This window comes from Aquarana catesbeiana, linkage group LG12 (genome assembly GCF_042186555.1).
Source record: "Aquarana catesbeiana isolate 2022-GZ linkage group LG12, ASM4218655v1, whole genome shotgun sequence".
NCBI lineage: Eukaryota > Metazoa > Chordata > Amphibia > Anura > Ranidae > Aquarana > Aquarana catesbeiana.
This window is the reverse complement of record NC_133335.1, coordinates 10,565,224-10,590,177: the sequence shown is the minus strand read 5'-3', so window position 1 is coordinate 10,590,177 and position 24,954 is coordinate 10,565,224. Positions and strand designations below refer to the sequence as shown.

Here is a 24,954-nt window from a genome sequence, read left to right as displayed (position 1 = left end):
CCTGTCCTGTGTGCAGTTCAGTATGTGCCCTCTATATGGTGTCACGTGATATACATTATATTACCAAAAGTATTGGGACACCTGCCTTTACACACACATGAACTTTAATGGCCTCCCAGTCTTAGTCCGTAGGGTTCAATATTGAGTTGGCCCACCCTTGCAGCTATAACAGCTTCAACTCTTCTTGGAAGGCCGTCCACAAGGTTTAGGAGTGTGTCTATGGGAATGTTTGACCATTCTTCCAGAAGAGCATTTGTGAGGTCAGGCACTGATGTTGGACGAGAAGGCCTGGCTCTAATTCATCCCAAAGGTGTTCTATCAGGTTGAGGTCCCATCATGCCTCTGCCTTTGGGAGTCATGCATGTAACTGTCAGCCTTGCAATGCCTCATGGGACTTGTAGTTCTGCAACAGCCGGAGGGCCGCAGGTTGAGCACCCATGTCCTAGGCATTGATCATGTGGTCTCTCTGCAGGAATAACGTGGAGGCAGCAGAACGGTGATCCGCCCCTTTATCAGAGTGAGACTGTGTGCCTAGGCACGGGCCACATGACCGGGCATCGGATTTAGAAATGGGTAACACCTATCCAGGCTAATATTTCTGGTTACCTAATGGAGGGTCACCATTTGGTTAGATCTTTTATTCAGTGAATTACTTTGTTACAAACCTACGGAGGTCCTGTAGGATGTGAGAGTCACTCCTGTTTTCTGACTGGTAATGCCACCTTCAATGGAGATCACTGGAGGGTGACGGTGGCAATCAAAGAGAGCCACTCCATTCATTCCACCAACAATCTTCCTATAGGATTATATGAAGATTTATTGCATGTTATTGATGGTATTTGTATATAAGAGCCCCCCCCTATGTGAACATCCAAAACCTGTAAGTCGGGCTTCCTCAGGGGATGCTGGTCGTGTTCAACCTCTGAGCATCCCCTGAGGAAGCCCGACTTGTGGGCGAAACGTGTTGGGAAGTCCATCATATATTGCTGTGTTATTGTAGCTGTAACCTACTGTAATAGCCATCATTGCATCTCCTTTTTTTCCCTTTTAATGAATGAATTCTTATTTTGCTCCTCAAAATAAAATAATTTTTTATATACTATATTTGATATTACTTTAAATTTATTTGAACCTTTAAAGTCCCAATTCCTGTGCTTTTCTATCATCTAATCCCGGGATGTGGTGCCAAAACCAACTGGTGTGCTCGTGTTCATAATAACCTGTCTTCTATACAATGACATATGGACCCTGTGTTGTGGTATGACCCCTGTGCTGGGCGTCTTCTATACAATGACATATGGACCCTGTGTTGTGGTATGACCCCTGTGCTGGGCGTCTTCTATACAATGATATGTGGACCCCGTGTTGTGGTATGACCCCTGTGCTGGGCGTCTTCTATACAATGATATGTGGACCCCGTGTTGTGGTATGACCCCTGTGCTGGGCGTCTTCTATACAATGATATGTGGACCCCGTGTTGTGGTATGACCCCTGTGCTGGGCGTCTTCTATACAATGACATGTGGACCCCGTGTTTTGTTATGACCCCTGTGCTGGGCGTCTTCTATACAATGATATGTGGACCCCGTGTTGTGGTATGGCCCCTGTGCTGGGCGTCTTCTATACAATGACATGTGGAACCCGTGTTGTGGTATGACCCCTGTGCTGGGCGTCTTCTATACAATGACATGTGGACCCCGTGTTGTGTTGTGACCCCTGTGCTGGGCGTCTTCTATACAATGACATGTGGAACCCGTGTTGTGGTATGACCCCTGTGCTGGGCGTCTTCTATACGACATGTGGACCCTGTGTTGTGTTGTGACCCCTGTGCTGGGCGTCTTCTATACAATGACATGTGGACCCTGTGTTGTGTTGTGACCCCTGTGCTGGGCGTCTTCTATACAATGACATGTGGACCCTGTGTTGTGTTATGACCCCTGTGCTGGGTGTCTTCTATACAATGACATGTGGACCCCATGTTGTGGTATGACCCCTGTGCTGGGCGTCTTCTATACAATGACATGTGGACCCCGTGTTGTGTTGTGACCCCTGTGCTGGGCGTCTTCTATACAATGACATGTGGACCCCGTGTTGTGTTGTGACCCCTGTGCTGGGCGTCTTCTATACAATGACATGTGGACCCCATGTTGTGGTATGACCCCTGTGCTGGGCGTCTTCTATACAATGACATGTGGACCCTGTGTTGTGGTATGACCCCTGTGCTGGGCGTCTTCTATACAATGACATGTGGACCCTGTGTTGTGGTATGACCCCTGTGCTGGGCGTCTTCTATACAATGACATGTGGACCCTGTGTTGTGGTATGACCCCTGTGCTGGGCGTCTTCTATACAATGACATGTGGACCCTGTGTTGTGGTATGACCCCTGTGCTGGGCGTCTTCTATACAATGACATGTGGACCCCGTGTTGTGGTATGACCCCTGTGCTGGGCGTCTTCTATACAATGACATGTGGACCCTGAATTTCCAGCTGTCATATTTAAATGTCCTGAGTCTCGGTGATCTCACTCTGCCTGCGCAATACCAGGTGGGGACCAGAGAGGAGCGCAGATGGAATCAATTAGACCCTCATTAGCTGTAAAAACACTTTTCCCAGGAACTTGGAAGCGGGATCTCAACTATCCCCGATGGTCTGTAAATCCTGAAGATACAGTTTACAGAGAAGCTGCCACCAAGCCAAACACCTATGTGAGAAACCTCTGATGAAAGCTGCCATGCTCTGATCTCCAAGGTTCAGAGGATGAGAGTCTCAGGAGAAGAAGATGACCTGGTTTAGCTTTCCTTGTCCATCTTCTGTGCTTTCCCAATATTTGAATGACTTGATATGAACCTCGGCTTCCAAAGACCAGGCGCTGTACCCGCTGCACATAGTCACCTTCACTTTTCTTCTACCCCCCCCCCCCCATATCTTGAAGTACAAACTATTTTTTAAGCTTCCACTGGTTGAACTGAATGGTGGTGGAGCTAAGCTAAGGTGAGTATGTGCAACCAGGGCTTTTTTCAGCTGGAACTTGTTGGAACTCAGTTGCACCACTTCTGGCTCAGGCCCTCTTCTCCCTGCTCACCCCTATCATGTGTAAACACAGAAGTCCGGCTTCTGTGTTTACAAGAGGCAGCTCTTCTCCCAATGGCTCCCACGGATCTGATCTCCAGAGTGGCTCCGCTTGCAATAATCACATGTAAAATCCGGCAGGCTGGTTGTACCCAAGTTGATTAATCTATCAACTTGGGTACATTCAGCCTGCCCATAAATGGATCCAATCTTGGGCTGATTCCTGCTGAACCGGCTGAGATTAGAAGCATCTATGGCTGGCTTAGGTGATCCCTACAGCCATCTAATTTTATATAAACTCCGGGGTATCGATGTCTATGCACCCTGCATGGAAACCAGTAATAATGGAACGCGTATGAGGGGGCTCAAATGACAAAGCAAGGGGAGGGTAATTAAAGGAAGAAGACGTAATTCTCACTATGATTATACAGAAAACGTGAGAATGGACTTTAAACATTTACTATCCAGTTACCACACTGCGGTCAGAGCAGTGTACATGCTGCATCATTATATATATATGAGACTCCTGACCCCCAACCCGTGTAGTGGGCCCTTCTCTCCCTCCACTATATACATGAGACCCCCAACCCCCCTAACCATGTACTGGGCCCTTCTCTCCCTCCACTATATACATGAGACCCCCGACCCCCCCACCCATGTACTGGGCCCTTCTCTCCCTCCATTATATACATGAGACCCCCCACCCATGTACTGGGCCCTTCTCTCCCTCCATTATATACATGAGACCCCTGACCCCCCACCCATGTACTGGGCCCTTCTCTCCCTCCACTATATACATGAGACCCCCAACCCCCCCTAACCATGTACTGGGCCCTTCTCTCCCTCCATTATATACATGAGACCCCTGACCCCCCACCCATGTACTGGGCCCTTCTCTCCCTCCACTATATACATGAGACCCCAGACCCCCCCACCCATGTACTGGACCCTTCTCTCCCTCCATTATATACATGAGACCCCTGACCCCCCACCCATGTACTGGGCCCTTCTCTCCCTCCACTATATACATGAGACCCCAGACCCCCCCCACCCATGTACTGGGCCCTTCTCTCCCTCCATTATATACATGAGACCCCTGACCCCCCACCCATGTACTGGGCCCTTCTCTCCCTCCACTATATACATGAGACCCCCAACCCCCCCTAACCATGTACTGGGCCCTTCTCTCCCTCCATTATATACATGAGACCCCCGAACCCCCACCCATGTACTGGGCCCTTCTCTCCCTCCATTATATACATGAGACCCCCGATCCCCCCATCCATGTACTGGGCCCTCCTCTGCCTCCATTATATACATGAGACCCCCGACCCCCCCATCCATGTACTGGACCCTTCTCTCCCTGCATTATATACATGAGACCCCTGACCCCCCACCCATGTACTGGGCCCTCCTCTCTCTCCATTATATACATGAAACCCCTGACCCCCCACCCATGTACTGGGCCCTCCTCTCCCTCCATTATATACATGAGACCCCCCACCCATGTACTGGGCCCTTCTCTCCCTTCATTATATACACGAAACCCCTGACCCCCCACCCATGTACTGGGCCCTCCTCTCCCTCCATTATATACATGAGACCCCCGACCCATGTACTGGGCCCTTCTCTCCCTCCATTATATACATGAGACCCCCGACCCCCTCACCCATGTACTGGGCCCTTCTCTCCCTCCATTATATACATGAGACCCCCGACCCATGTACTGGGCCCTTCTCTCCCTCCATTATATACACGAGACCCCTGACCCCCCACCCATGTACTAGGCCCTCCTCTCCCTCCATTATATACATGAGACCCCCGACCCATGTACTGGGCCCTTCTCTCCCTTCATTATATACACGAAACCCCTGACCCCCCACCCATGTACTGGGCCCTCCTCTCCCTCCATTATATACATGAGACCCCCGACCCCCTCACCCATGTACTGGGCCCTTCTCTCCCTCCATTATATACACGAGACCCCTGACCCCCCACCCATGTACTAGGCCCTCCTCTCCCTCCATTATATACATGAGACCCCCGACCCATGTACTGGGCCCTTCTCTCCCTCCATTATATACACGAGACCCCCGGCCCCCCCATCCATGTACTGGGACCTCCTCTCCCTCCATTATATACATGAGACCCCCGGCCCCCCCACCCATGTACTAGGCTCTACACTCCCCCCATACCCCAAGCCCTGTGATCCTCCAGACTTCCTCTATAGCCTTCGGGCACCATAAACTGACTATTACCGAGGAGGAAGCCGCCTTCGCCGCCTCGCTCTGCAGACCATCAGTGAAAATGGGATTTGATAATAACAACAGCTGACCGACAGGTGCCAAGTCCTGTTATGATGACTGACGGGGAAACGAAATACCAAAACAGAAATATCTGCTCTGCTGAGATCAGTAAAGGGGAAGTCACCATTATATATAGTGTTCTAGTACCAGGAAAATTATTGTTCATCACCAGCCGGAAAATGGAAGGCTTGCTGGGATTGGTAGCTGCACGGTATCCGAGGATAATGCCAGACAAAATGTATTATATTCGTTTTTTTCTCTTTTTTTTTCTGCAAAAAATAAAAACTTGTCTTATATTTAAAATGGTCACACACAGGGAGGGAAGAAAACATTTTAGTAACACGGCAATCGTGTTCGTAGGGGTTTAGTAGATCCAAACCCGTAATGCTAAGTTTAGATGCGGCCGCCCCTCTGGATCACATTTTCGGGGCATTTAACAGGCGGCGAGGAGATTTACTAAAGGAGAAATAGACTGTGCACTTCGCAGACTTTGTGGGAACAGTTTGGGGATGGCCCTTTCCTGTTCTGAAATGACTGCGCACAAGTGCACAAAGCAAGGTCAATAAAGACATGGATGAGCGAGTTTCGGGTGGAGGTCCCGACCTCAACCTGATAGAACACCTTTGGGATGAATTAGAGCGGAGACTGCGAGACAGTCAAGTTCCTCCACCCCCAAACTCGCTCCTCCATGTCTTTATGGACCTTGCTTTGTGCACTGGTACGCAGTCATGTTGGAACAGGAAGGGGCCATCCCCAAACTGTTCCCACAAAGCTGGGAGCATGAAATTGTCCAAAATCTCTTGGTATGCTGACGCCTTAAACTTTCATTTCACTGGAACTAAGGGGCCAAGCCCAACCCCTGAAAAACAACCCCACACCATAATCCCCCCCTGCACCAAATGATTTGGACCAGTGTACAAAGCAAGGTCCATAACGACATGGATGAGCGAGTTTGGGGTGGGGTAACTTGACTGGCCTTGACTTGGCCCCTTAGTTCCAGTTAAGGGAACTCTTAAGGCGTCAGCATACCAAGACATTTTGGACAATTTCATGCTCCGAACTTTGTGGGAACAGTTTGGGGACGGCTCCTTCCTGTTCCAACATGACTGCGAACCAGTGCACAAAGCAAGGTCCATAAAGATGTGTATGAGCGAGTTTGGGGGTGGAGGAACTTGACTGGCCTGCACAGATTCCTGACCTCAACCCGATAGAACACCTTTGGGATGAATTAGTGCCTGACCTCACAAATGCTCTTCTGGAAGAACAGTCAAACATTCCCATAGACACACTCCTAAACCTTGTGGACGGCCTTCCCAGAAGAGTTGAAGCTGTTATAGCTGCAAAGGGAGGACCAACTCAATATTGAACCCTACGGACTAAGACTGGGATGCCATTAAAGTTCATGTGCGTGTAAAGGCGGGCGTACCAAAACTTTTGACAATATAGTGTATGTCGGCCTTTACATGTCCCCACCGTCCTTGTTATTTGCTCACAATAGAGGTGACGGTTGTCCCCTGTGACTTTTGAAGGCATTTCTTGTAGCGGAGAGAGATAAAGGTGGGCGTCTCTGTCAGCAACGACACCCCGAGCTGTTGACATGTGATCTTGTCACATTATGGTGGCTGCGGTGACCTCAGGTGACTCAGGCTGGTCTCCACCAGTTTATACAGTCACAGGGGGGGGGGGACCAAAAGGTCTTTATGAGTACAACACTGAATTGAATAGGAGATTGCTGTGTGTACACCTTTTACCATCCCAGCAATAAATTCTTCCTGACTTACAAAAAGAAAAGAATTCTCCTATTTATACAGCGCCTACCCTCCCCCCCCCCACCTCCAGCTCTGCTAAAATACGCTTAGTAAATGGCGTACCTGCGCTACGTTTCACTAACTGGCAGGTTCCATAATCAGGGCGCGTTCACACCTCTGTGTTAGAAAACACACGCATGTTCTTTATTGTGATTGCTGAAACTTTTCCGTCAATCCCTAAGCCAGAAAAGCTTACGATCTATTCTCCCCGGTATGGTCAGACATATAGATGGGCCAATCTGGGTTATGTTTTTTTTTTTTTTTTTTATTAATCAGCGAAAACTAGGGGAGAACATTCAAACTCCATGCAGATAGTCTCCCTCTAGCCTTTGTCAGTCGCATCCTGCGACCTATGTTCCTAACCCTATAGTCTTCCTTTCCTGCAGCTACAGGCCATATCTGTGGTCCTGTACATCTGGCTCGCATTAACTGCTCTGCAATGCGGTGCTGGGAAATCCGCACACACAGCTCTGCAGGCAGGAAACGGCCCATTTGTGTATATCTGCCATTAAAATGGAGGCTTCCTCCCCTCATTCAATGTCAGATTGCCGCCTGATGACACCGCTGTGTATTGCTGTGGACGTGAATTGTGATTTCTCCCCCCCCTCTGGTGTGCCCATTGAGGGGTCATTCGGAGACTTTCCCCATTTATATGCAGATAGACAGAGGAGGACAATGGACTGAGGCCTAGTTCGGGCAGTCGTAACTCAGCATGGGGCTTAATGGAGGTGATGTCACAATTACCATGTCAAACACAGATGTTCCTGAGTGCAGGAAACTTCAAATCTCAACATCACTAAGTACTACTGTGAAGGTAAAGGCCCTCATAGATGTTAGAGAACAGTCAGACAGGAAGACATGATGTTTGGTTTTCATGCCTGACTGTCCTCTAATATCTATGTCCGACTGTCCTCTATCATCTACGCCAACTGTCCCCTATCATCTACGCCCAACTGTCCTCTAATATCTATGTCTGACTGTCCTCTATCATCTACGCCCAACTGTCCTCTATCATCTACGCCCAACTGTCCTCTAATATCTATGTCCGACTGTCCTCAAATGTCTTTGCCCAACTGTCTTCTAACAACTACGCCCAACTATGGCCCAATATTAATATATATGTCTGACTGTCTTCTAATATCTTTGCCCAAATGTCCTCTAACATCTATGACAGACTGTCCTCTAATATCTTTGTCTGACTGTCCTCCAATATCTATGCCCGAATGTCCTCTAACAAATATGCTCAACTGTTCTCTATCATCTATGCCCAACTGTGCTATAACATCTATACCTGACTGTTCTGTAATATCCATGCTCAACTGTCCTTAAAAATCTGTGGGGGCTTTAAGTTACATCTAAAATCTGTGCTCAACTGTCCTCCAACACCTATGCTCAACTGTTCTGTAATATCTATGCCTGAATGTCCTCTAACATCTGTGGGGGCCTTTAGCTACATCTAGCATCTATGCCCAACGGTCCTCTAATATTTATGCCCAAATGTCCTTCAATATCTATGCCCAACTGTCCTCCAGTATCTATGCCCAACTGTCCTCCAGTATCTATGACCAACTGGCCTCCAATATCTGTGCCCAACTGGCCTCCAATATCTATGCCCAACTGGCCTCCAATATTCATGCTCAACCATAGTCTAATATTTATGCTCAACCGTCCTCTTATATTTATGCCCAACCGTCCTCCAATATCTATGCCCAACGGTCCTTCAATATCTATGCCCAAATGTCCCCTAACATCTGTGAGGGCCATTATTTACATCTAACATCTATGCTCAACTATGCTCTAGCATCTATATCCAACCATTCTCTTATATCTATGCCCAACTGTCCTATAATATTTCTGCTCAACTGTCCTCCAATATCTATGCCCATCTGTCCTCCAATATCTACTTCCAACTGGCCTCCAATATCTATGCCCAACTGGCCTCCAGTATCTATGCCCAACTGTCCTCCAGTATCTATGACCAACTGGCCTCCAATATCTATGCCCAACTGGCCTCCAATATCTATGCCCAACTGGCCTCTAATATTCATGCTCAACCATAGTCTAATATTTATGTTCAACCGTCCTCTAATATTTATGCTCAACCGTCCTCTAATATTTATGCCCAACCATCCTCCAATATCTATGCCCAACTGTCCTTCAATATCTATGCCCAAATGTCCCCTAACATCTGTGAGGGCCATTATTTACTTCTAACATCTATGCTCAACTATGCTCTAGCATCTATATCCAACCATTCTCTTATATCTATGCCCAACTGTCCCATAATATTTCTGCTCAACCGTCCTCCAATATCTATGCCCATGTGTCCTCCAATATCTACGCCCAACTGTCCTCCAATATCTATGCCCAACTGGCCTCCAGTATCTATGCCCAACTGTCCTCCAGTATCTATGCCCAACTTTCCTCCAGTATCTATGCCCAACTGTCCTCTAATATTTATGCTCAACCCTCCTCTAATATTTATGCTCAACCCTCCTCTAATATTTATGCCCAACCTTCCTCCAATATCTATGCCCAACCGTCCTCCAATATTTATGCCCAACTGTCTAACATCTGTGAGGGCCTTTAGTTACATCTAACATCTATGCTCAACTGTCCTCTAATATCTATAGCTGAATGTCCCCTACCATCTATGAGGGCTTTTAGTAACATCTACCATGATGCTCAACTGTGCTCTAGCATATATGTCCAACCATCTTCTAATATCTATGCCAAACTGTCCTCTAATATCTGTGAGGGCCTTTCGTTATGGTAGTGATATGGGGACTGAAAGGCTCCTGTTCTGAGGAACGTCCCTCACAAGAATAAGTCTTCCATATCATGCTCCATAAACATAGTAACCTCTGCTGACTTAGTAAGGTTAAGTCAATGATGGAGCAGACAGCAGTTCTCTTTTCTACCCAACCCATGTTCCTCCTTCCAAGAGTTGCCAGTCTGTGGGCATCTGTCACCAAACTACCAATTTGCTGGTGATCTACTGTCTACTTGCAGATATAAGATTTTCATTATTCTCAGACTTGGTAACCCTGCCTGCAATCCAGTCATCTAATGGCAAGAGCTCCATGTGGCAGTTTGTGTCTCCACAGGGAACTCTCCACCTGTGTCACCTTACTGAATCTCTGAATCACCTAAATGCAACTTCCACTCTGTCTAATGAAAGTCGCTCCCTCCTTGGCAGAATATTGATCTCTAGTGAGGGAGCAGGGATGGAGCAACCACTTGTGGGTTGGGGCAATAGCGCCAAAGTAGAAGGTGAGCTGAGTTTAGGCAGTTGTCACCAAGGACGGAATCATCAGTATCAGAGTAGGCCTTAAGAGAAGACATGGAACAGAATCAAAACTGGTTCTCTAACTTATTCAAGGGACATTCCGCCAAGAGCAGATGGTAGGTGGGCACCTGCTTTACTCTGCTGACTTCTGTTTGGCATCAACATTGAGTACCTGTCATCTGACATCTCTGGCCAGCTTATACAGGTAAAGGAGAACATTCTAATCAACGGATAGCTTATCCTGTAATCTACAGAGAAGAGATAATAAGTCTATAACGATGTTAGGACCCTGTCACACCTCTGTACAGACTTCTTTTCTGTGCCCTCGGGCTTCCAGTGCTCCCTTTTGATATGTTAATATCTCTGTGGGTCACAGGGGAGGGTAATGTGATCATTGGGTAATCACACCTGAGATCTGCAAAACATTTCCAAAAGGTGAGAGGAAAACACAATCCAAGGCGTCGTACATACAGGGTTTAGTCTTTAGTGTCTCTGCAGCGATCAGCACATTTCCAATTCTCATTTCCACTCTTCTTTACAGATCTTCTCTAAAATCCTTAAGATTTCTTGGCTGTCACTTGGCAACTCGAAGTTTCAGCTCCCTCCATAAATTTTCTAAAGGATTGAGGTCTGGAGACTGGGCTATGCCACTCCATGACCTTAATGTGCTTCTCCTTGAGCCACTCCTTGGTTGCCTTGGCGGTATGTTTTGGGTCATTGTCATGCAGGAAGACCCATCCACGACCCATCTTCAGTGTTCTGGCTGAGGGAAGAAGGTTCTCATCCAAGATTTTACAATACATGGCCCCCGTCCATTGTCCCCTCAATGCGGCAAAGTCGGCCTGTACCTTTAGCAGAGAAACAGCCCCAAAGCATCATGTTTCCACCTCCATGCTCGACTGTAGGGATGGTGTTCTTAGGGTCATAGTCAGCATTTTTCTTCCTCCAAACATGGCAGGCCCTCCTCCTCAAGAAGACACATGTACAGGCCCATCTGAAGTTTGCGAATGAACATCTAAATGATTCGGAGAAAGTGCTGTGGTCAGATGAGCCCAAAATTGAGCTCTTTGGCATTAACTCGACTCGCCATGTTTGGAGGAAGAAAAAAGCTGACTATGATTTATATAGGGCCATCTGATGGGCACTCCCTGATAACAACTGCCCGTGTATGCCACCTTTACACAAGGCCATCTCTACAATTTAATTTCCTACTCATCTAAAGCACCACCCATCCTTCCCATGTAATGTTTTCATGCGCCGTTAAGTTTTAATTTGAAAAAATTCCAGCAAGATTAGCCATTTTCCCTCCTGGCTGTGACCAAGTTAGGAAGAAGAGAACTTTACATAACAAGAGGATTAAAGAGCCACGTAAGAGCTAATTAAAGGGGAACAAAGGGTTATTAATGAGGCGGTGTGCTATAAAGGGCCTCCATGGACAGGCCGGGCATAAATGACGTCCTTTGATTAATCAGGCGAGTAAAAGGTGCCTGAAGGGTACGCCGACCTGCTGGCTGTTAGGTGTTAAGCTGCCCATAGATGATATGAAGGAATTCCTCCATCCATACAAGTGAGGTGGATGGAGGAGTCCCTCCCCCTTGAGACATTTGTATTCTGGTGGCAGGACGACTCCACTGTCACAATACACCGATCAGCAGCTTCTATCGAAACGAGGAACAACCATACATGGTTAGAGATTCGGCTGGTCACTGCAGAACCATCTATGGCCGGCTTAAAGAATGCACTATATTCCCAAAAGTATTGGGACACCTGCCTTTACACGCACATGAACTTTAATGGCCTCCCAGTCTTAGCCCGTAGGGTTCAGTATTGAGTTGGCCCACCCTTTGCAGCTATAACAGCTTCAACTCTTCTGGGAAGGCTGTCCACAAGGTTTAGGAGTGTGTCTATGGGGATGTTTGACCACTCTTCCAGAAGTGCATTTGTGAGGTCAGGCACTGATGTTGGATAAGAACGACTGGCTCGCTGTCTCCGATCTAAGTCACCCCAAAGGTGTTCTATCGGGTTGAGGTCAGGACACCCCAAACTCGCTCATCCATGTCTTTATGGACCTTGCTTTGTGCACTGGTGCACTGGTCATGTTGGAACGGGAAGGGGCCATCCACAAACTGTTCCCACAAAGTTGGGAGCATGAAATTGTCCAAAATGTCTTGGTATGCTGATGCCTTAAAAGTTCCCTTCACTGGAACTAAGGGACCAAGTCAAGGCCAGTCAAGTTCTTCCAACCCAAACTCGGTCCATCCATGTCTTTATGAACCTTGCTTTGTGGTCCAAATCTTTTGGTGGAGGGGGGATTATGGTGTGGGGTTGTTTTTCAGGGGTTGACCAAGTGGTGACTTGAGTCGCACCAATTAGAACGGGGACCGTTGAAATACATGGGTTTTTGACTTGTCATGCTCCTTCACATGCGTCAAGTCGCACAACAACTCGCAGTAGCGGAAACAGAGCCTAAGTGCCGGTTCACACAGGGGCGACTTGTCAGGCGACCTAGCCGCCTGACAAGTCGCCTCCCGTTCTGTACTATGGAACCATTCTAATAGGAGCGACGCAAGTCGCTCCGACTTAGAAAAAGGTTCCTGTACTTATTTGGGGGCGACTTCAGGCGACTTGCATTGACTTCTATACAGAAGTCGTTTTGCAAGTCGCCGCTGAAGTCGCGTGCAGGTCGCCTCGGTGAGGCGACCTGCAAGTCGTGCCGCCCCTGTGTGAACCGGCACTCAGACGCCGACTTTTTTAGGAGTTTGCACTGCAGTCTGTAAGACGTTCGAGTTGCGCGAAAGTCGCTTCGATGCAGCGCAGGAGCCTTCTTTTTAAAGTCGCTGCGACTTTGAGTCGCATAGGTTTGGTCGGCTCTCCCGTTGAAATACACGGGCTGCGACTTTGTCGTGCCAATTAGCGGGATTACTTTTGCTTGCAGCGTGTTTCAGGAGGCGGGGCTGTGACACCAAGAGAAAAAACAAAAAACGATAGAGTGAGAAAATAAAGTCGCACTCTCCAGCGGAGGAGACTGACTGAAGCAAAAAATTGCTGAACAAAGGAAGATTTTACAGTCAAGCTTCAATCTTTTTACCAACGTAAAAAAAAAAAAAAAGGGAAGATTTTACAGTGGAGTCCCCCTTTAAGGCCCCCCCCGGGGGGCTGTTTATATTGGGGGTTGATGGGACAGGCTCTGCAGATCGCAGCTGACATATGTGTTTGTATAAATACCCCGAGTGTAGGGAAGGAGATGTTTGCAGGGACTTCCTGTGTGACCCGACCACAGCTCTCCGGATCCCAGGCTCCTGTGTGAGAGGTCTCACCCCGAGGATCCCACAGCCGCCCCGTCACCATCATATATTTGTGGGACGCCCCGCTGCCCCCCCCCCCCCCCCGGATGGGGAAATTAAAAGTGCAAATTCCTGCAAGAAGCGATATATCCGAGCGATCGCTGTCCAGGGAACTCGGCTGCTGTGCTAAGAGTACAACTAAAACAAAACAACTTCCATATCCAGTTACTATGTGGTGGGCAAGGGGGGGCAGCTGCCCCAGACACTGTGGTATCATGTGTGGTGGTGGTGGGCACCATGAGAATTGTTCTAGGAGGGGAAATTTGGGGAGGTGTGCTAGGAGTGGTGATTTGTGCTGGGAGGGAGGGGGGGGGATCGGTGAAGAGGATTTGTGCAAGGGGGGGATTTGTGCTACAAAAAGGTAATATGTGGGGAGGGGGGGTATTTGTGCTATGGTGGTAAAAAAAAAAAAAAAAAAATTGGGAGATCGGGATTTATGCTAGTTGGGATGATTGGGGGGTATTTGTGCTAGGAGGGGGGATTTGGAATGGGGGGAGAGAGAATTTTTGCTCGGAGGGGGACGTTTTTTTCTACGGGGAAGCATGCAGATTAGTGCTTTTTTTTAGGGGGGGATTTGTGCTAGAAGGGGGTATTTGGAGTGTGCGTGTGTGTGTGGGGGGGGGGGTAGAGGATTTGTGCTTGGAGGGGGAAGTTTTTTTTAGGGGGGAGCATGCAGATTAGTGCTCAGTTTTTTTTTTTGGGGGGGGGGGGAGATTTGTGCTAAGAGGGGGGATTTGGAGTTGGGGGGGGGGATTTGTGCTCAGAGGGGAGATATGAAGGGTGGAGGATTTGTACTCAGAGGGGAAAGTTTTTTTTAGGGGGAGCATGCAGATTAGTGCTCAATTTTATTTGAGGGGGAGGGGGGATTAGTGCTGGGAGGGGGGATTTGGAGTTGGGGGGGGGGGGATTTGTGCTCAGAGGGGAAATTTTAGGGTTGGAGGATTTGTGCTAAGAGGAGCAAGGTTTTTTTATTTTTTTTTAGGGGGGAACATGCAGATTTGTGCTAGGAAGGATTCTTTTCAATAGGAGATGCTGAAACCTCTGCATCAGGAAAGGATTCTTTATAGTAAGAGATGCTGCAATCTCTGCATCAGGAAAGGATTCTTTATAGTAAGAGATGCTGCAATCTCTGCATCAGGAAAGGATTCTTTTCAGTAAGAGATGTTGCAATCTCTGCACCAGGAAAGGATTCTTTTCAGTAAGAGATGTTGCAATCTCTGCACCAGGAAAGGATTCTTTTCAGTAAGAGACGCTAAAATCTCTACATCAGGAAAGTATTCTTTGCAGTATAAGATGCTAAAACCTCTACACCAGGAAAGGTTTCTTTATAGTAAGAGATGCTGCAACCTGAGTATCAGGAAAGGACTTTTTTTTTTTTAGTATGAGAAGCTGCAACCTCTGCATCAGTAAAGGGTTCTTCTAAGTAAGCGAGGCTGCTACCGCTGCATCAGGAAAAAATTCTTTTCAGTAAGAGATGCTGCAAACGCTGCATCAGGAAGAGATTTTTTTTTCAGTAAGAGACGCTAAAATCTCTACATCCAGGAAAGGATTCTTTGCAATATAAGGTTCTGAAACCACTGCATCAGGAAAGGATTCTTTTAAGTAAGAGATGCTGCAACCTTTGCATCAGGAAAGGATTCTTTACAGTAACAGCTGTGAAATAGTTTACCACAGGAGCCGGTTCTAGACAACTTAATAGATTCACTATAAAAAAAAAAAAAAAAAAACGGCTGGGACATGTTTCCAAATGCAACAAATATAAAATGGCTATGGCTATGTATGGCTATGTATAAGGCCTGGGTGAAGACATCTACGCAGGGATACGGGGAACAAGATGAACCTTAGAGCCAATCAGCAGACAGCTGAGGTCCCATTGAAGGGCTCCATGTTCACGTGGGATTCTGTCTTTCCTGACGGGGTGTTTATACAAACGAAGAGCGGATTTATCCAGACACTTTGGGAACCACATGAAAGCGTTGGGTCACGTTTCGGGAGGGGGGACGTCACATTACACTCTACTGTCGGCTGTCAGTTTATCCACCAAACCCAAACATTTTCCTTAACGCGGGGAAAGCCATGACCTGTGCGGAGAGGAGACCCCCCCCCGCGGTGGGATGCGGTCGTGGATCAAGCGGGAGGTATTTGGGTTGCAGAGGATTCTGGGAGGTGACGGCTCTGGCCATCTTGATAGGAGAATGGGTGACGTTACTCTCCCTTTGTTTTTTTATGTGGTCTTCTCCTTTTATGTAGATTTCTATGGAGAAGACGGCCCGCTAGGACATTGTATTCCTTCTCTTCTGTTTACAAGTTTCGAGTCGCATCGCCGCCGCCACCGCCTCCTAACTCTTCACGGGTCATTTCCAGGGAAAGTGTAATTATAGAGCGACCTCTTTACAAGAGCTTCTTACCTGTATAATGTTCTCCTGAGGATCCTCTCCAAGCTTTATGACTGTAGAGCTTCCAACATGCAATTATTTCCTTATGTTTATTGGTGCCGCTTCCTGAACTGTTCTTCCACATTTTGTTAGGTTACGGCCTTATTCCAAAATGGATTCAATTCATTATTTTCCTCCAAAATTCTACAAACAACAATCCCCCATAGTGGCAACATGAAAGAAGTTTGTTTGAAATCCTCGCAAATTTATTAAAAATTAAAAAAAAAACGAAAACAATCCCATGTAGATAAGTATCACAGCCTTTGACATGACACTCAAAATTGAGCTCAGGTGCCTCCCGTTTCCACCGATCGTCCTTGAGATGTTTCTACAACTTGATTGGAGTCCACCTGTGGTAAATTCAGTTGACTGGACATGATTTGGAAAGGCACACACCTGTCTATAGAAGGTCCCACAGTTACCACTGCATGTCGGAGCACAAACCAAGCCATGAAGTCCAAGGAATTGCCTGTAGACCTCCGAGACAGGATTGTATGGAGGCACAGATCTGGGGAAGGGTACAGAAAAATGTCTGCAGCAGATCCCAATGAGCACAGTGGCCTCCATCATCCATTAATGGAAGAATTTTGGAACCACCAGGACTCTTCCTAGAGCGGGCCACCCGGCCAAACTCAGAAGGCCCTTAGTCAGGGAGGTGACCAAGAACCTGATGGTCACTCTGACAGAGACCCAACTTTTCTCTGTGGAGAGAGGAGAACTTTCCAGAAGAACAACTATCTCTGCAGCACTCCACCAATCAGGCCTGTATGGTAGAGTGGCCAGACAGAAGCCACTCCTCAGTAAAAGGCACATGACAGCCCACCTGGAGTTTGCAAAAAGGCACCTGAAGGACTCTCAGACCATGAGAGACAAAATTCTCTGGTCTGATGAAACAAAGATTGAACTCTTTGGCCTGAATGGCAAGCGTCATGTCTGGAGGAAACCAGGCACCGCTCATCACCTGGCCAATACCATCCCTACAGTGAAGCATAGTGGTGGCAGCATCATGCTGTGGGGATGTTTTTCAGTTTTCAGCGGCAGAAACTAGGAGACTAGTCAGGATCGAGTAGAAGGTGAATACAGCAATGTACAGAGACATTCTTGATGAAAACCTGCTCCACAGCACTCTGGACCTCAGATTGGGGCAAAGGTTCATCTTCCAACAGGACAACGATCCTAAGCACACAGCCAAGATAACAAAGGAGTGGCTACGGGACAACTCTGTGAATGTCCTTGAGTGGCCCAGCCAGAGCCCAGACTTGAACCCGATTGGAGAGATCTGAAAATGGCTGTGCACCAACGCTCCCCATCCAACCTGGTGGAGCTTGAGAGGTCCTGCAAAGAAGAATGGGAGAAGCTGCCCAAAAATAGGTGTGCCAAGCTTGTAGCATCATACTCTAAAAGTCTTGAGGCTGTAATTGGTGCCAAAGGAGCTTCACCAAAGTATTGAGCAAAGGCTGTTATACTTATGTACATGGGAGGAGCCTGTGATACTTATGTACATGGGAGGAGCCTGTGATACTTATATACATGGGAGGAGTCTGTGATACTTGTGTACATGGGAGGAGCCTGTGATACTTATGTACGTGGGAGGAGCATGTGATACTTATGTACATGGGAGGAGCCTGTGATACTTATGTACATGGAAAGAGCATGTGATACTTATGTACGTGGGAGGAGTCTGTGATACTTATGTACATGGGAGGAGCCTGTGATACTCATGTACGTGGGAGGAGCCTGTGATACTCATGTACGTGGGAGGAGTCTGTGATACTTATGTACGTGGGAGAAGTCTGTGATACTTGTACATGGGAGGAGTCTGTGATACTCATGTACATGGGAGGAGTCTGTGATACTTATGTACATGGGAGGAGCCTGTGATACTTATGTACATGGGAGGAGTCTGTGATACTTATGTACATGGGAGGAGCCTGTGATACTTATGTACATGGGAGGAGTCTGTGATACTTATGTACATGGGAGGAGTCTGTGATACTTATGTACATGGGAGGAGCCTGTGATACTTATGTACATGGGAGGAGCCTGTGATACTTATGTACATGGGAGGAGCCTGTGATACTTATGTACATGGGAGGAGCCTGTGATACTTATGTACATGGGAGGAGCCTGTGATACTTATGTACATGGGAGGAGCCTGTGATACTTATGTACATGGGAGGAGCCTGTGATACTTATGTACTTGGGAGGAGTCTGTGATACTTATGTACATGGGAGGAGCCTGTGATACTTATGTACATGGGATTCTTTTCCTTTTTTATTTTTAATACATTTGAAAGATTTCAAACAAAGTTCTTTCAGGTTGTCATTATGGGGGATTGTTTGTAGAAATTTGAGGAATTTAATTCATTTTGGAATAAGGCTGTAACATAACAAAATGTGGAAAAAGTGAAGCGCTGTGAATACTATCCAAATGCACTGTATATATATATATATATATATATATGAATTAGAGGTTTATATGCTCCCTATAGGGCTGTGGAGGGGCATTTGGGGAGTGTGTTGGCATTGTCAGTAGTAAACAGTCAGCGGCCATCATGGCAGAAGTGAGATCTGCTGTCGATCGGTGGGTGACAGCTGTAGGACCTGCTGACCGTCTCTCGGCCGTGTGAAAGGAGCCATTGTTCTCGGGTTCCTCCACTATCAGCTGAGAGGAGTCATTTTCCCTTTAAACCAGCTGCTCCATGCAGCAAATGCTGAGGATAAAAATATAGGAGGTTCAGGTTTCCTTCCCGGCATCCCAAAACAACTTTCTAGGTTTATTTTTTTTTCTGCTGACATTCTGAAAATGTGGCTGTCAATGTGATTGGCCGAGAGGGGAGAGATTTATCTCCCGCTGGAAATAATAAAGGGAACCTAGGAACTATTTTCAATGAGCGCAGATCTCAGATATACTGTAAAGTGCGAGTAAACCCAACAATAACAATGTAATACTGTATATTACAGATCACCAGTCCCTAGATGTGGCGACTGCATTTGTTTTCTTGGTTTTCATTATTTTCACCTGGTGATCCTGCCAAAAACACACTTCCTGTCCTATATCATTACAAGGGCCGCATTGTACATTTTACACCTACATTCCCCATCAGGGTCCCCATCAGAGCCCCCCCTTTACATTGTGGTCCACATCAAAGCCCATCTTACATAAGGTTCCCCATCAGAGCCCCTCTACAGCAGGGTCCCCATCAGAGCCCCCCTACATCAGGGTCCCCATCACAGCCCCTCCTGTACATCAAAGTCCCCATCAGGGTCCTGTCTTACATAAGGTTCCACATCAGAACCCCCCTACATCAGGGTCCTCATCAGAGCCCCCCCTTTACATTGTGGTCCCCATCAGAGCCTGTCTTACATAAGGTTCCCCATCAGAGCCCCCCTACTTTAGGGTCCCCATAAGAGCCCCCTATTTACATTGTGGTCCCCATCATACCCCCCCTACATTAGGCTCCCCATCAGAGCCCCCCCTTACATCACAGTTCCCATCAGAGCCCCCCCCACACCAGGTTTCCCATCAGAATCCCCCCTACATCAGGGTTCCCATCAGAGTCCCCTCTTTACATTAGGGTCTCCATCAGAGCCCCTCTTACATCACAGCCTCCATAAGAGCCCCCCTTACATCAGGGTCCGCATCGAAGTCTGCATTTACATCAAAGACCCCTATCAGGGTCCCCCTTACATCAGAGTCCCCATCACAATCTGCCCCTACATCAGGCTCTCCATCAAAGCTCCTCTTACATCACAGTTCCCATCAGAGGCCCCCTTAAATTAGGCCCCCCATCAGAGCCCCACTTACATCAGTGTTCCCATCAGAGTCCCCTCCTTACACCATGGTCCCCATCAGAGCCCCCCCCCTTCCATCAGGGTCTCTATCAGAGCCCCCCTTACATTAGCCTCCCCATCAGAGGCCCACGACCATGCCAGGGTTTGCATACACTTTAATAAATAGTATAGTCCTGCCCTGGGGCGGGGGGGGGGGGGTACAAGATAGGTTAATTTCATCCAATAAGAGAATCCATATGTACTTTGGCTGGAGTGGCCATCCCTCTCCCTGGACCAATGAGTAGGATAGGAAGACGAGAGGGGGAGACCTAAGCCAGTGCCGGGACAAGGTTATCTAGAGCCCATGGCAAACATACCAAACTGTAACCCCCCCCCCCAAAATGTATGAGCATTAGGTGTCAGCAACCCCCCCCCAAAAAAAAGTGAGCACTAATCTGCATGCTTACCCTCTAAGCAATACAAATCTGCCCCCCTATCCCTCCTCCAAGCTCAAATCCTCTCTCTTCACATCCCCCCCCCCTAAAAAAAAAAGAATTTCCCCTCCTAGCACAAATTCCCTCCAATTCCCTCCCCCTCTACTATATCACCTCTTCTAACACAACCCCCCCGCCCCCCCTCACCTTTTCCACAAATCCTCTTCCCCCATCACAACACAAATCTCCCCAAATCACCATTCTTAGCACCCCCCCCCCCCATAGCCTCTCCTAGAACAATTTTTAGCCCTTGTAACCCTCCAAATTCCCCCTCCCAACACAAATCAACCCCCCCATTATCTCCTTGAGGTGCCCCCCCCACTTCACATGATACCACAGTGCCCAGGGCACTGCCCAGCCGCCACTTTTGCCCCCCCCCCCCGCCGTGTTGTCCCGGCCCTGACCTGAGCTCTTGGGGTAACTCTATTTTGGGGCTGAACAAAACCTGCAACCTCCAGGCACCTCCAGGCATTCCATTGATATTGCCATTCCGGCCGGTTTTAGCCGGTGACGGGCTTCCTTCACCTCCAGGAGGGGCTGAGCACAGGGCCTGGTTTTTTTTTTTTTGGGATGGCCGAGTGGAATTGTGCAATCAGGATTTTACCACGGTTGGTTTGTTTTGAACAGAAAGTAACCGTGTCAGCCGGTGAAAGGTCTGCTAATAATTATTTTCCTACTTCAAAGTTCCTGTAGGAGTTTCATGTGCCTCTGTATTGGGGATCTGCTTCTATTTAACATACTGTTCTCTCCTGAGCACATGATTGTCATTTCATGACGACCATCAACCGCCAACCATATTCGCTCGATATCGCCACTTCCAACCCCATTAAAGACGTATTCAGGAGCTGACACCCTGGTTTACTTTGTTTTTTTTTATTCTTAAAAAGTATCTACAGCCAAAGAGTATCGGGTGTTAGAATCCCTGTATGGTTTTTATTACTTGGTTTTATGGCGTGTCTTTGCTGCTGAGTTAATTATTGGCCATTCTTCTGAATATTTCTTAGTAAAGACCGGTCTGTTCAGAGGTCCACCAATGCCCCGATACTTTGCCCTGATGAAGGGGGATGTTGTGGCCCCCAAAAGGCTATGGGGAGATTTAGTATAACTGGAGAGTGCAAAATCTGGTGCAGCATCCGGTGGGGGACCCTGATGTAAGAGGGGCACTCTAATGGGGACCCTGATGTAAAGGGGCACTCTGATGGGAACCTTGATGTAATGGGGCATTCTGGTGGGTAATCTAATGTAAGGAGGGCACTCTGATGGGGACCCTCATGTAAGGGGGTATTGTGATGGGGAACCTGATGTAAGGGGGGAACCCTGATATAAGGGGGACACTCTGATGAGAACCCTGATACAAGGGGGACACTCTGATGAGAACCGTGATACAAGGGGGACACTCTGATGGGGACCCTGATGTAAGGGGACACTCTGATGGGGACCCTGATGTAAGGGGGCACTCTGATGGGGACCCTGATGTAAGGGGACACTCTGATGGGGACCCTGATGTAAGGGGGAATTCTGGTGGGTACTCTCATGTAAGGGGGCACTCTGATGGGGACCCTCATGTAAGAGGGGCACTCTGATGAAGACCCTGATGTAAGGGGGTATTCTGATGGGGATCCTGATGTAAGGGGGCACTCTGATGGGGATCCTGATGTAAGAGGAGACACTGATGGGTACTCTCATGTAAGGGGGCACTCTGATGGGGACACTGATGGGTATTCTCATGTAAGGGGGCATTCTGATGGGTACTCTCATGTAAGGGGGCACTTTGATGGTGACCCTGATATAAGAGGGGACACTGATGGGTACTCTCACGTAAGGGGGGACTGTGATGGGGACCTTCATGTAAGGGGGCACTCTGATGGGGACCCTCATGTAAGAGGGGCACTCTGATGAAGACCCTGATGTAAGGGGGCACTCTGATGGGGATCCTGATCTAAGAGGAGACACTGATGGGTACTCTCATGTAAGGGGGCACTCTGATGGGGACACTGATGGGTATTCTCATGTAAGGGGGCACTTTGATGGTGACCCTGATATAAGAGGGGACACTGATGGGTACTCTCACGTAAGGGGGGACTGTGATGGGGACCTTCATGTAAGGGGGCACTCTGATGGTGACCCTGATGTAAGGGGGGGGCACTGATGGGTACTCTCATGTAAGGGGGGGGGACTCTGATGGTGACCCTGTTGTAAGGGGGCACTCTGATTGTGACCCTGATGTAAGGGGGAACTCTGATTGTGACCCTGAAGTATAGGGGTACTCTGATTGGGACACTGATGTAAGGGGGAACTCTGATTGGGACACTGATGTAAGGGGGCATTCTGATGGGTACTCTTATGTAAGAGGGGACTCTGATGTAAGGAGGTCTCTGATTTAAGGGGGGACTCTGATGGTCTCAAGTTTATTTGGAATGTCTTTGCTTTGTTTTACTGAAGACTCTGTTCCTCTAAATCATATCATGCAAAAAAAAAAAAAAAACTCAAAGTAAAACTTATGCATTCATTTCTTAATTCTTTTATTTATAAAACAGTTTTATTTTTTTTGCCCCAGTGAATATTTGTAAAATATACAAAGTGGCCCTCGCAGTGAGAAGTTGGGGGGCCCCGGGTAGAAACCATCCTAGCAGTAGTAGAGTATTGTAACACGTTAGCCATTGATTAATGCCACAAATATGGAGTGACCCCCTTTTTTGGGTAAGTGGAGTTATTGAAGCTTTCAGGGTAACTTTGATCCCTTCGTCAATAAAATGTAGAAAGCCAGAGGAAGGGGTCCAAATCAGCCCAAGAGCTTGCACCTTTAAATAACTTGGGTTACCCAATAAAGGGGAACACTTACACTCCAAACTTTCCGTATAAACCATATAATGAAGATTCACTAATAATCACTATCAGTTCTTAGCCTGAGGATACTCAGTGTCCGGGTCCATGACCCAAACTAACCCAACACCGTCTTTCTCTCGTAGAACATGTTGGCCAAAGCGTTGTACGATAACAAGGCCGAGTGCGCGGACGAGCTCGCCTTCCGTAAAGGGGACATCTTGACTGTGTTGGAACGAAACGTCTTCGGCAGCGAAGGCTGGTGGCGGTGCTACCTACACGGGCGGCAAGGCCTTGCTCCAGCCAATCGTCTTCAGCTCTTCACCATCCAGCAGAATGACTCTCCTTCTTCCACGAACATCAGCTATAACTCTCTGGGGAGGCGGCCGAGCCCGCAGAACATCTACCAGGTGCCCTCAGCACCCAAGGTGGAGTCTGGATCTATGTATGAGCCGATGGAGAACCTGTACATCTCCCCGATGACACCAAAGACCCCATCTGGGGACATCTATCAGACTCCGCTCTCATCTCCTGCCGAAATATTTTATGAAAAAGCCAACAGCTCCACCAGTCAGGTAAGGCGATGGAGAGAGATGTCACCAAGCGTTACATCTTAAAGTTAAAAAAATGTTAGTCATATTGTCATTTATTTTAAAAACCAATCGTTCTGTGTGTGTGGCTGTGTACTGTGCGGGGCGCCGGACTAAGAGGTTTCTATGAGGTCCATCACTTTTTTTTACAAGGACGTGATTAGAGCCTGAGGCTCTAATTGGCTTGCTTTAGGTTGTCCTCTGTTCCCCGAGCCCTCCCACTTTGTGATTTTAGCGAATCAATATTCTCCATCGGTTTCTGGCTTCTCCCGGCCAATCGGGATCTCAGCACCCGCTTCCTTTCCAGCCGGGAGGAGAAGCAACGGCACCGCCTTCCTGTCCGTCTCCCATGGGGGGGGGGGGGGATCGCCGCCTTCCAGTGCCGAGACCAGGTCATCTAGAGCCCACGGCAAACATACCAAACTGTGACCTCCCACAAATCCTCTACCCCTCAAATTTCCCCTCCAAGCACAAATCCTCCCCCTAATTTCCCCTCCTAGCATAAATACCCCACAATCATCCCTACTAGCACAAATCCCCCCCTCCCCCACCAAAAAAAGAATTTCCCCTCCTAGCACAGGTTCCCTTTCCTAGCACAGGTTCACCTTTTCTAGCACAAACCCCCCAAATCCTTTCGCCCGCCCCCCCTCCTAGCACAAACCCCCCCCCCAAAAGAATTTCTGCTCCTAGCAGCAGGTTCGCTCCCCCATCTACTATATCACCTCTTCTAGCACAAACCCCCCAAATCCCCCCCCCCTCCCCAGCACAAATCCTCTTCCTCCATCCCCCCTTCCAACACAAATCACCCCCAAATCACCATTCCTAGCACCCCCCCCCTCCCCCCAATTTCCTCTTCTAGAACAATTCCTACCCTCTGCCACCCTTCAAATTCCCACTCCCGCTCCCAACACAAATCAACCCCCCCACCATCATCACCTTTAGGCACCCCCCCACTTCACATGATACCACTGTGCCCAAGGCAGCCGCCCCTTTTGCCCACCCCTTGTCCTGGCCCTGCCA

The 24,954-nt window shown here is 48.1% G+C and overlaps 1 protein-coding gene across 1 annotated transcript in view; it reads left to right on the top strand.

The window, feature by feature from the left end:
- CASS4 (Cas scaffold protein family member 4) overlaps positions 1–24,954 on the top strand; it is a 97,527-nt gene that overhangs the window by 51,440 nt on the left and 21,133 nt on the right. The window contains exon 2 of the mRNA XM_073607220.1: positions 23,491–23,919. Within this exon, the coding sequence (XP_073463321.1) occupies positions 23,491–23,919 (429 nt within the window). The remainder of the gene's footprint in view (positions 1–23,490; positions 23,920–24,954) is intronic.